Here is a 14,066-nt window from a genome sequence, read left to right as displayed (position 1 = left end):
TCAAGTCATTGCCAACTGTCAGAGTCAATGGTTCATCTTGGTCACTGTCAGTGTTTAACTCCTCCTAACTCTGTGTCTGCTCTGGTAGCATAGTGGCTAAGACACTTGCCTGCTAACCAAATGGCTGGCGGTTCAAACCCATCAGGCACTCCTCAGAAGGAAGGTTGGGCAATCCTACTTCCGTAGTGATACTGCCTCGGAAACCCAAGGAGGGGTCGCTATGAGTCGGGGCCGACTCGAAGGCACATAACAACAACATCTCTGTGTCTGTGTCTGTGGTCAATCTGATAGTTGGTAGCTATTGACATGAGTGCCTCAATTATTCTCCACTTAGATTTTAATCCTTTTTGCTGACTCTCTTGGGCTTTTAAACATGATGTTTCTGGGATTCAATGGCAACAAGTACTCTTTGGGTCACAGTTTGAATCATATTTGCTGTTGTCCTTTTGGCCAAAAGAAGACATGTTCAAGCCCAGAATTAGGGTTTGAGGGAATTACTTAAGGGAATGGTTACAGGGAGGTTTCAACAAATTGGGGACCATTACTCAAACAGTCTATTACAGGAAACAAGCCATTTTATCTGCCTAGATTTGCTTCCAATAGTGTTATTTCCTGGATTTGTGGTTCCATGATGACTGGAAAGTAAATTAATGATGTAGTAAAGAGTAGAAATTGTATTGGTTTCAGAAAGCAATTACTTCTATGTAGGTATATAACCATCCACCTCTGGTTGACAAGTGAAATAGAATGGCAGTGGAGAAAGTAAAACCCCTCCTTCCCATTCCTGGTCCTACAATATGCCTCAATGTCCCATTTGTATTTGGTTATCAAAATTCCCTCCTAGGGTTTAAAAGATTGTCATTAATTTCTCCAAATTTTGAAACCTAGCTTATATCTATGTATTTTATCAATTTATTCAATGGGAAGGAAGGTAAGGGTGTATCATCTCTGTTGGTTAGCACCATCTTAACCCAGATATGTTTTCCAAATACTTTTTCTACTCTTAACTTCATATTAAAAACAGTGCCTATATTCAAATCTACAAACATTTATCAAGTGTTTTTGTTGTTGTTGTTGTTGTTTTTTAATCAAGTGGATTGGGGAGGTGGATAGGGTATAGGTAAATGAGGTCAAAATGACTTAATCCTATGTTTGGTAACTATTTAACAGAAACTGAATTTTGATTTTCAGTATAAAAATTTCTGGGGACAGTGTCCTGTGTGTTACATGGTTCTGAGAATACATTTACTTAGTGATTAAAATAAAATATATTCCTAATAAATTCTAGCTTTCTGTCTGCCCCTCTGTTCTATCTTCCCCACTCAAAGAGTGTTCTCCTAAGAGTTAAACTACTTTCTGGTTCTTCATTTTTCATTCACTTTGGCAACTTTCAACTAGAAAACTTATTTGATGGACATTTTCCCAATTAAACAGTTCTCCCAATTCTTGCCAAGAAACACAATACTAGAAAGTATTAATGAGTGATAAAACCTCTGAAAAGTTACTATGCCAGGTTCAACTGGAAAAGGTCCAGTGATTTCAGGTCTGTCTGTAGCAGACTTTATTTACTATAAAATGATCTCTTGCTAAAGATGTATTAAGAAAATACCTATAATGTATATTTTTTCTGTATGTTTAAAATGTTCATGAGTGATTTAATCCTTTACCAATATATATGGAAGATATTTCCCTCAAAATTTCATTTCTAAATGTAAATTATCACTAAATATTGCATTTGTCTTAACTAAAATCTGGTTTTACTGCATTAAAAAAAAAAAAAAAAAGACCTAGTGTTAGATTTGCTGTACTCTGAGAACTCTCTGATCTCTAACTAGAACCACTTGTAATATTTTGTTCTTCCAAATAGCCTGGAACCACTTGTCTCTGCCCACTTTCCCCTACACTAAATTAAAAATAAAACTTACTGTTTCATTTAGTTAATTTTTCATTAATCATTCAACAGTTATTTATGGATTTTTTTTTTAACTAGGCTAGGTATTTTGCTAGACCCTGAGAATACAAAGATGTCTAATATAAAATTTATAGATCTCATATTCTAATGATGGAGGCAGACAGGTAAGCAAAGATGCTATAATGAAGATCTGGAATAGTCTCCTGGGGACACAGACGAGGAGGCAAAAGTAAAGGTGTGAGTGAGGTTTGGGACAAATAGCAAAAAAAAAAAAAAAAAGGGGCTAAGAAAGGGCCTGAGTGAGAAGCAAAGTGAAAGGGCAAGTCTGAGCTATAAACTGGAAGGTGCTGGAGGTGTCAAACAAGGAAATCTGGAAGACTATTGGAGTCTTGCTGAATCAGGATGGATGGTCTGTTGCTTTGAAGCTTCAAACACTTTCTGCAATGTTATGTTCCATTAAAAGCACTTTTTTTTATCATGACTGCTAGCCTACCTGCACATACATTCTTATATGTCCTTCTGAGGTAGAATTCTATCCCTATCTAAGAGCCTAGCATTCCATAAACTTAAGCCATGATATTGAAATCCAAACTCCATTCATCACCACCATATGTATAACCAGATGTTAACAGCCCAGATTTTCTTCTCCTTTCAACTATCACATGCTCACAGGAAAAAAAAAAAAAAAAATTATAAGATGAATGAAAATACTATCTGTATTTTGAAGCCATAGATTTTTAAATTAATTTAGTTTTGCACTGTTTTGCACTCTTTCCTCTCCTCCCCTCCCACCCCTTCGAACCAACAAAGAAAGTTTCTTTCCATATATGAACCTTTTCTTGACTTTTTATAATAATGAAATAATAAAACGTTTGTCTTTCTGTGATTGACAACCCCTGTAACACACATCTAAAGGCCTTTAGATAGCTATGTTTTCACCATAGACACCAACATCAGCCTCATAAACTTTTTGTAAGGATTAAGTGAGTTAATATGCTTAAAGTATTTTAGGTGTGCCAGCAATATAATGATGTATGTAAATGTTATTACTTGCTGTTGAGTTGGCTCCAAATCACAGTGTCCCCATATATAACAAAATGAAACATTTTCTGGTCCTGTGTTGTCCTCATAGGATGTTAGCTATCATTATTTTTATTGTCACTTGGCCTAGACAGTATTCAAAATGCTTTATTGAATTCAATCTCAACAAAATCTCTTTCAGTAACTGAGTCATGGTGAAGAAACTTAGTTTACTCAAGATCACACTATTAGTAAGTGTGGGGCCAGGATTTGACCTTAAATATCACATACTCAGGTTACCATACTCCTCAGAAACAAAGCATTTATTCACCAAGCACTTATAAAAATGCCAAGTAAATACTTAAACAGAAGGTATATAAAGGGCAACTGATTTTGGTATTTATGCTTATGAAGTTTACATTAATCCAAGTGACTTCCTCAAATAACAAATTTTCAAGTAAAAAAAAAGAATTTTTTTTTAATATAGTAACAGCTTTTAGAGTATATTATGAATGCTTACCTTGTACATTTTGTTTTCTATATCCTTAAAAATATGTTCAAGAAGCAGAAACATCTAAATCCCAGAGTGAATGATGCATTCTAAAAGAAAGAATTGATGCATTGTTCTCTTTACAAATTCTTTATTTAACAAATAAATCTAGTTGTCACATTTGACAAAGTATTTTAGTTATATTTCCTTTAATGTGCATGTGCTTGAATTGAGAAATACTTCCTCTCTTTCTTTAAGTACAAAATTATATCTGCAAACTGGTGGTCTGTAGAAAAGGAAAAGAGAGAGGAAAATAACTATTAATAAAATAGCAAAATGTATTTCCTTCTCATATAAATAATAAAATATGCTGTTCGTGACTTGCTTGTTCTCCAAATGCAGGGAGCTGGAACAAACTTATGGTATCATTTCAATTCCATTTATTTTTCAGTGCAGTAATGATGTAGACTCGGTGCTCTTGAAGAACAAAAAATGCTGTTTCAATTTCTCCCCTTGCTGCTTCTATGGAATACTTAGATCATAGAAGAGATACAGTTTAATACTGAAAAAGCTGAAACCTGAACTCAGCTCTTACTAACCAATCACTGCTTCTATCTCGATAGCTATCACAGAAGACTTAGGGTGAATTATGTAGTGATTAAAGCACTTGGCTAACTGAAATGTTGATGGTTCAAATCTACCAGCCCTGCTGAGAGAGAAGGATGTGGCAATCTTCTTCTGTAAAGATTTATAGACTTAACAATCCTATTTTGTCCTATAGGGTCACTATGAAGTAGAATCAGTTCAATGGCAATGGGTTTAAAATACTATATAACTTGAAGATATTTCTATTTAGTATTAAAGATTTCTGAGAAGTCAAGTCACTGGGGCAAATTAGGCATGTTATTTATTTAACTATTCATTCATTTATCTTCCTATTAATGTCTTGAAATGAGCCTTGGTACCATAGTGGTTAAACTCTGGACTGCTAACAAAAGGGTCAGGTTTTAAACCTACCAGTTGCCCTGCAGAATAAAAGACCTAGAGATCTGCTCCAATAAAGATTGCAGCCTAGGAAACCCTATGGGGCAAATAGAGACAGGTACGGGAAAGGTGAAAAAGGGAGACATGGTAGTAATACATGGACATTTTCTGTGTCAGTAATAGTAATTTAATTAAAAAAAAAAAAAAAAACTAAGTCAATTGCACAGAGGCAAGTAGCTCACCCCTTTGACATATATACTGCTCTAGTCCAAAAATATATTGCTCCCAGACTCCCAGCTCAGTTAAGAATAAATTGACCACATTTTTAAAATATTCAATAGAATTTCTAGACTCCAAAATCATTAATTTTCTAAATAAGCCATTTTTCTGTGTGTACTAATGTGTTTAAAAGTAATAAAATACAGAACATATTTATTTTTCATCACAAGAGCTGATAAAGGATACTATACAATGTTTCATTTAAAATAATATACAGCTAGGAACATTGAGGACATGAAGACATAGAGAGGTACATGGGAGGTAAGACAGCTGTGTTATCAGTGATGGCAACCATTGATCTACAGATGGATAGATGGGTGGACAGATTGAATGATCAGATATGTCTAGGCAGGAAGGAGTGTGCCCATGACCATGTATATATAGGGTTAACAGACAATGCTTCTACATGTGTATTTGTACATGCTATAAGAATATTCAGGTGTACAGTAAAGCTGACAAGGGACAAGGTTGTAATGGGTACTTGGTCACAGGCAGCTACCCAGAGGAAGCAATTAGATGGACCTGTGGGCTTGGGACCATGGTTTTAAGGGACATCAAGTTCAATTGGCATAACATACTACACAAAAATATTGTTCTGTAACCTACTTTAGTGTGTACCGGGATCTTAAAAGCTTGCCAGTGGCCATCTAGATGCAGCAATAGATCTCTCCTCATCCACCAAAGAGGAATGAGGAAAATCAAAGATGCATGGAAACAATTAATACAAGGGACTAGTAGACCATACGATCCTCAGCCTATTTGACTATGAGGCCAGAAGAACTAGATGATGCCCAGCTGCCACTGTCAACCACTTGGAGGGGGATCAGTGCAGGAGATTCTGGATAGAGTGGGAGAACAATGTGGAACAACTCAAAATCATAATAAAAAGACCAGGTTTGCTGGTCTGATAGAGCCTGGTCAGACTCCTGAGACTATGGTCCCTAGCTACCCTTCAGGTCTGGAATTGAACTCACTCCTGTGGCTTCCAGCCAAACAATAGATAGGCATATGGGGTGAACATTTATATAGGTACATGCAATTTATAAAATAAAATTAAAATTGAAATTAATTATATATAGCTCTGGTGGCATAATGCCTAAGTTATTTAACTGCTAACCAGAGGGCTGGCAGTTCAAAACCACTAACCACTCCTCGGAAGGAAGATTGGACAATCTACTTCTGCAGCAATACCACCTTAGAAACTCAAGGAGGGGTCCATGGCAGTGAGTTTTGTTTTGTTTTGTTTTGTTTTTGTTTAGGAATTGTAAATGTTATCCTTTCCAGTAAATGTAAATGGTAGTGCTTAAATCTTAAAAGAATTTCTAAAACTTGGCAAAAGTATTATTTTTTTAAGTTATCAGAGATCAGAATTTGTATTCCTATCTTTAGAATAACTACATGTAATTGAAAACAAACAGACATACTTCAGCATTTCTCCAATGCTGAGAATGAGTGGAGGAAAGGCTGTACCACTCCCCAAACAAAGGCACATATATTTGTTTTGATTCTCTATTCACCCCTCTATAGTGTAGTGCCTAAGGCACTTGACTGCTAACCAGAAGTCTAGCGGTTCAAGCCCACCAGCCACTCCTCAGAAGTAAGGGTGGACAATCTACTTCTGTAGTGATACAACCTCAGAAACCCAAGGAGGGGTTGCTATGAGTCGGATTGGACTCAATGGCACATAACAACACAACAACAACATGACATCTTTGTTCACTGATTGTGTCTTCAGTGCTTTGAAGATCAGGTAGATTCATTTCAATTTTAAGGTGTCATAGTGTATTGATAGTTCAGGGTGTCACTAGCCTTCTTAGTAGATAAGTTACCTCAACCTTCAAGCGACTGTCCTGTGCACATATTTATAACACATTATTCAAGCAGGTGTGTTTTGTATCTTTTCTACAATAGAATAAAAGCCTTGGACTCCATTACCATTGAATATTTTCAATCAGTAATATCATAAATATAGACATTTTTTTCTCAAATATTTCATATTTTTCAAAACATGTAAGCATTAAAAAGCAGTTTAAGCAGGCTTACAAAGACTACCAATGTTAAATTTCATTAATATATATGAAAAAAAAAAACTTATTCTTTTTTCTTTTGCTTTGTGAAACACCCTCTAGTTCACTGCCATTACTCTAAAGGTGATGTTTTTTTATTCTTCTTCATTATCCCTGAGCCATGAAAAATAATCAAATTTTAAAACAATATAATTTTGAAGAAAATATGTAGTATCTGTTGAACTATCTTCAGAAAAAAAATTTTAAAATTTATTCTATTTTTATCCTCAAAAATCACACTGAATTTGCGTTTTAATGCTCTGCTTACTAAAAAAAAAATAGCAAAAATGAATACACTTCATCGATAAAAGTATAAATTCAATTAAAAATAGCAGAAATCCAGTGATAAAATATCTTTAAAATTCAAATTAATTGAACTTAAGGCATTTGACTGCTAATCAGAAGGCTGGAGATTCAAACCCACCAGCCACTCCTTGGAAGGAAGATTGGGCAATATACTTCCATAATGATACCATCTTGGAAACCCAAGGATGGGTCACTCTGAGTCGGGTCTGACACGACAGCAGTGAGTTTACTTTTTAGTTTTTATTATGATAAATTACAAGAGATACATTGGTTTCCTTATTTGAAAAATACAAGTGACTTTGAGCTCCCTAGGTCATTTGCACAATTGATGTTACACCTATGCATGTAATGTTCTTTGAAAAATTTACAAAGAACAAGATTCAACTCTGCCATAAAAAAAGTAAGATTGAAAAAAATGTACAAAATATATGAGAAAAAAATAGTCTTCAAGATAGTAAATAAACATCAAGTGATGAATGACAGTGACCACTGAAAGAAAGGAAACAAACTTGGTGAGCCCTATAATTGCCCAAGATTATCACCATTATTCCTTTCCAGATTTTCCCATCACCCTTAACAGAAGCTCGGTGTCAAATAAGCAATGGCCCCAACTACCCACTCTCCCAACTGCCATGATATTGTTACTGTTAGGTACCATTAAGCCATTTTGGCTCATACCAACCCTACATGACAGAACAAACACTGCCCAGTCCTATACCATCTTCACAATCATTATTGTGTTTGAGCCCAATGTTTCAATCATTGTGTCAATCCATCTTTTTGAGTGTCTTCCCATTTTGCACTGACCCTCTACTTTACCAAGTGTGATGTTCTTCTCCAGATACTGGTCACTCCTGATAATATGATGTAAGTATCAGAGACAAGTCTGGACATTTTCACTTCTAAGGAGAAGCCTGGATGTAATTCTTCTAAGATATTCTTCTGGAAGTCTATGGTATATTCAGTATTCTCTATCAATACCATAATTTAAATGCATCAATTCTTCTGCAGTATTCCTTATTCATTGTCCAGTTTTCACAGGTACTTGAGGCTACTGAAAAGACAATGGCTTGGGTCAAGAACACCTTAGTCTTCAAACTGACAACTTTGTTTCTTGACACTTTTAAAGATGTTTTTCACAGTAGATTTGCCCATTGCTATAAGTTGTTTGATATCTTGAATGCTGCTTTCATGGGCATTCATTGTGGATCCAAGTAAAATTAAATTCTTGACAACTTCAACCTTTTCTCCATTTATTATAATGTTGCTTATTGGTCCACTTGTGAAGATTTCAGTTTTCTTTATGTTGAGGTGTAATACACACTGAAGGCTGTATTCTTTGATCTTCATCAGTAAGTGGTTCGAGTCTTCACTGTCTGCAAGAAAGATTGTGTTATCTGAATATCTCAGCTTGTTTATGAGTCACCCTCCAACTCTGATGTTACTTTCTTCTTCATATAATCCAGTTTCTCAGATTAATTGCTCAGCATACAGATTGAATAAGTATGGTGAAAGGATACTACCCTGATGCACACCTTTCCTGATTTTAAACCATAGAGTTTCCCCTAGTTCAATTTGAATGACTACCGCTTGGTCTATGTACAGGTTCCTCATAAGGAAAAATAAGTAATCTGGAATTCCAATCCATCACAATGTTATCCATAATCTGCTATAATCCACACAGTCGAATGTCTTTGCATAGTCAATAAAACACATGTAAACATCTTTCTGGTATGTTTTCCTTTCAGCCAAGATCCATCTGACGTCAGCAATGATATACCTCATTCCATGTTTTCTTCTGAATCTAGCTTGAATTTCTGGCAGTTCCCAGAGAATTTTTATAATTTGTTTAACCAACACATCAACCATATCTTTGCATAAGATTGCAAACACATCTGCCCACATGTTTTCTTCATTGTTAGGAATTTGTGGTCAGATTATCTGTCTCTTGTAACAGTAGGAGTTTTATCTCATACATTGCTTCTTTTTTTTTCTCCTGTATAAACCTAGCCATTAAGCTTCTCCTCCATTTATTTTTCTCCCTATCAAGAATATTATGATCTTTAGAAACTTTTCTTAATTTCTTAATACCATGTTTATTAAGGTATATCCACAATCAATGCCAATGGAAGCAACAATCAAGAAATCATACATATTGTATTGGGCAAATCTGTTGCAAAAGACCTCTTTAACGTGTTAAGGAGCAAAAATATCACTTTGACAACTAAGGTGTGCCAGACCCAAGCCCTGATATTTTCAGTAGCCTCATGTGCACACCAAATTGGAACGTGAATATGGAAGACCAAACAATAACTGATGCATCTGAATTGTGGTGTACATGAAGAATATTGAACGGACTGCCAGAAAAACAGATAAATCTGTGTTGGTGAAAGGACAGCCAGAATTCTCCTTAGAAGCAAGAATGGCTAGACTTTATCTCTTGTACTTTGGTCATTATATCATAAAGGACCAATACCTGGAGAAGGCTATTATGCTTGGTAAAGTAGAAAGTCATCAAAAAAGGAGAAGACTCCCAAAGAGATGGATTGACACAGTGACTGCAATGATGGGCTCAAGCATGGCAATGACTGTGAGAATGGAGCAGGAGCAGGCAGTGCTTCGTTCTGTTGTACACAGGGTCACAGTGAGTCAGAACTGACTTGATGGCACTTAATACCAATAACATTAGTAACAATTTAGTGCATACTCAGTTATGGAGATAATATTACATAACTAATTATAGTCATATAGTCAAACATTACATGCTTAATTATATAAAATTTAAGGATTTTTATAAGGCAAACTTACAACAAAAATGGGAAGACCCTCAAGGAGCTGGATTGACACAGTGGCTGAACAATGGGCTTGAGCATAGCAATGATTATTAGGTTGGCACAGCACTGTGCAGTGTTCTTCCCTTTTGGTTTATCTTACAGAAATGCTTTCATTCTTATTTCAGGAAGTCAATGAAAAACCATTATTATTCATATATTGGCATATTTAAACAAAAAGACTGAATTATAGAATGTTCTGGATTTTATCTAACTATGCTACCATTGAACACTCTGGTTGGACTAGGAGGGCAAAGTCTTCAATAATATGCTTCTCTCCTTAAGCAGAGAGAATTTTTTATTGTTGTTCCCATTTACTTCTCCAGCAATGTGCATTATGTGTCTACCAAGAATATTAAGCAACTGCCCAAAATGGCTTTACTGTAGTGGCCTCTGGAAATATGCGCTTCATAGGGTCTATTAGAAACAAGATGTATGTAAGTAAGTAGGTCAATAAGTAGGCCAGTTGGTATATGGATAAACTGTATGCATATAATTAAACCTTTTTTCACCTGACTGACTTGGAGAATGAAAGAGACTAACTTTCTGAAAGTTGTAACGAGGACAGTCCAAAGATTTGTGACAAATCATTTAAAATTGTGTAAGGTCTGATCACAGTTTGCTCATGTGATAGCCTAGGCTTCTTCTCACTGAAGCAATCTCTTCCAACAAAGTACTTATTCAGGCAATCAGTACCTTTTACAAAAGACCTCCCCCCACCACGCTAGAATGAGGAGTCTACATTTCTCACCCTACTGTTTTCATAGCATCTATGAAATAACATTCTAGCTAAATTTCTAGTTTCTGGCCCAGCCTCTTTTGCACTGTGGAGAAAATAATCTGCCCATCTTTACAATTATAATATCATAAGAGAAGATTTTATTCCTTGACAAAATTAATACCTAAAATTTAAATGTCAAAGGCAGAGGTATAAAACTGTCATCCAGATTTTTCTGTTCCTCCTCACTTTCCTTCTGCTCAGAAAGAGATATTATTAATGGGGAAAAAAAGTTGAATATGATGATAAAACAATTCCTTAGAACCTATCTTTTGGACGCTAAAGGTATAATTTCTGTGTTTACGTTTAGTGGAGGCTTAGAACTCTAAGGTAATAGATACAGAGATTGGTTAGATATTTAAGGTCTTTACATCTTTAGTTCTTTTAGAAATGACTCTCTTCTCTTTCCTTCTTTCTTTCTCTCTTTCACTGATGGTTTGGTAAGTGAAGTTGTTAATCTTCCTACTGAAAATGTCCATATATTTTTGTATTTTCATTAAGTATTTCAGTGAAAGGCCCAGGATAATAAAATTACTTCTTCCTTCCAGACTAGGTATTTGCTGACATCTTCCTTACTTCCTTACTAAGCTTTGAATGACTAAATATGATCATATCAAGAGTTAGATACATAAAATAAATTTCCCAACTCTTCTCTGTTGATATATACCTTGCCTAAATGCATAATCTTATCATTTATTGTTTTTATTATTTTTATTCTCTGGTGAATTATTACTTCTATGTCTAAGATGGATGAAGACTTACAAATAATGTATGCATTTGAATGATGGTGCTGGCAGCAAATATTAAATGTAGAAGAACAAACAAATTTGCCTTGGAAGAAGTACAGCCAGAATGCTCCTTGGAAGCATGTACTTTGGATATGATATCAGGAGGGATCAGTCCCTGCAGAAGGACATTATATTTGGTGAAGAAGAGAATCAGCAAAAAAGAGGCATACCCTCAACAAGATGGATTGACACGATGGCTACAACAATGGACTCAAACATAGCAACGACTGTGAGGATTGCGCAGAACCAGGCAGTGTTTTGTTCTGCTCTATATAGGGTCTGCTGATTTATAGAAATGTAGCTGGGAAATAAAATCTATAAATATATGAACATGGAATATTTTTTGCAACTTTTTGATATTCAAGTATTTATGTAATTAATATTCTAAAATGTTCAATAAATAAGTATTTCAGGACATGAATACCTAAATCATTCCTTAGCAAACCATGTTTTCAAGTTTAAAAGATAATACCCAAAACCACTATTTCACTTCCTTACCTTTGTGGATATGTAAGTGATTTTAACATGAGACGCTGAATCCTATATTCACATGTAGGACATTGCAGATTTGAGCTCTGGAAATATGTCAAACTAATACTTGAAATATTTACAACATCATTATAAAATTGAGCTAGAATATTGACTTCTTGAACTTTATAAAATGATTCACTCTCCCTAAAAAGAAAACATGATATATAAAATATTAATAATTAGAAAATGCAATTTTAATTTTTAAAACAACATAACTTTTACAATGCACAATAAATAGTGCAATCAATCATATGGGGAGAAGGTCTGTCTGTAAAATATTTGTTAAAGAATTATTGAAATAATTTAGTGATGTAAAGCAAAATATTAATAACATACATATTTCTATGTTGACATATTTTGAGAATTGTTTTCAAGGAAAAGAAATTGAGACATCTTGTCTTTCATAGTAGATGACTAAATTACACATTTGTTTGAGGTTATAGAAGTCCCTTTATGCTTCTGTTTTTAAGATCCCTCAAAAACTAACACAATTCTTTGAGTAGATTAGGTATTCAAATAATAATTATTTTTATTTGTGTCAGTTTATCAAATATTTGGGACCTAAATAAATAACTTATAAAAGCCTATAATTCAAAAGAAAAGATAAAAGGTAATACTTAATCATTGTAAATACCTGAGCATTAATTTTCACATATTTTAACTCTTTTAATTATCACAACCATTCTTTCTAGTAGGTACTATCGGCACTGCCACTTTATAAATAAAAAGCCTGAGGATCAGAGCATTCAAGCACCTTTCCCAAGGGTACACAACTAAAGAATGCAGAGCATAAATATAAACCCAGCCATGTGAACACTTTCACCACTCTGCTTAATTTCCCATCCCTGAGATCCTGGGAGTCAGTAAGGCCAGCTGGGACCCATTTGATTCAAAGGCAACACTTCTACCTACTCACTGTACTCCCCTACATTAGAGAAATGACAGGTAAAAGAAAAAAAAAAAGCAACAAAGAAATTAAATTTGAAATCTGTTGTAAAGTTTCTATTTTGAATCACAACAAGATGGCAATCATACACATACATACATACACTAACACACACACACACACACACACACACACACACAGACCATCCTGAAGAGCAACCAGTGGTATACCAGCAATCCTGCAACCCCATATTTGGCCCAGATATCCCTTTTCTTTAATTTCTCACAGCTTTTCATGGGAGTGAGGCCTAACAAATGTTTTCAAGCCCCTCAAAGCCCATCTTCTGTGTATGTGCTCAAGGGCACTCATAAGAAAGAGGAGGAAAAAGAAGAGGAGCTGGAGAGTAGTATGAATTATTATAAACCAAATGGTAAGTGTGGCTATGCCTGGATGGTACAATTATAGGTGAGTCCCACTTTTTACCGTATAACATTACACATTTTATAGAGTAAGCAAACTTTACTTTTCAATTGTCAAAAGGGAAATATTTATTTAAAATTTTCTGACTCCTCTGGCATCTAAAAGATAGTTTGAATACTAAAGCAAGAAAAAAAGAGTAGCAGTTATTAATTTTTAAAAAAATGGCCATTAACCAGGCTTATATGGATAGTTTACTTACCATGTGCTTATGTTCTCATATTTTATATTACTCATTAGAAGTGTGCGAATTCACATTTTTAAACAAAATGTATCAGTGTTTCAGGATGTTTCACAGAGAACATATGTTTGTAAAGTAAATCAAGATTCATGGTGTCTTCGCCACCTGACCAACTTTGTAATACCTGCTGTAGGAGTGTAGCTTGTGTACTGTGCTATTCCTGAATTAAAGGACTTTCCTACTCCAATGTTTCTGAGAGAAGTTTTCCAGATTCTCTATTGGCCCTGAGTATATACCTCCCTTTTGAATGCTTTGTTTTGTCTCCTCCTGTGCTCTCACAGTACTTTAAGTGTTCTTCTACTATAAAACCCATTACTCAGAGCTGTAAGTGTACATTTACCTTCTCCAGTATTCTGTGACCTCACTGAGAAAAACAACTGTCTATTTCAGTTTGTTGTTGTTGTTGTTGTTATGTGCCATCGAGTCAGACCTGACTCATAGCGACCCCTCCTTGGGTTTCCGAGGCAGTATCACTAC

General features: G+C 35.0%; 1 protein-coding gene across 1 annotated transcript in view; it reads right to left on the bottom strand.

Annotated features, from left to right (window-relative positions):
• Positions 1–3,620: 3,620 nt before the first annotated feature.
• Positions 3,621–14,066, bottom strand: part of LIPI (lipase I) — a 68,681-nt gene continuing 58,235 nt past the window's right edge. Inside the window, exons 9-10 of the mRNA XM_007934914.1 lie at positions 11,953–12,129; positions 3,621–3,708 (exon numbers count right to left, since the gene is read on the bottom strand). Coding sequence (XP_007933105.1) covers positions 3,621–3,708; positions 11,953–12,129 — 265 coding nt within the window. The remainder of the gene's footprint in view (positions 3,709–11,952; positions 12,130–14,066) is intronic.

The sequence above is a fragment of the Orycteropus afer genome, unplaced genomic scaffold (assembly GCF_000298275.1).
Source record: "Orycteropus afer afer isolate SDZICR_OR568_19922 unplaced genomic scaffold, OryAfe1.0 scaffold00022, whole genome shotgun sequence".
NCBI lineage: Eukaryota > Metazoa > Chordata > Mammalia > Tubulidentata > Orycteropodidae > Orycteropus > Orycteropus afer.
This window is presented reverse-complemented; position numbering and strand designations above follow the sequence as displayed.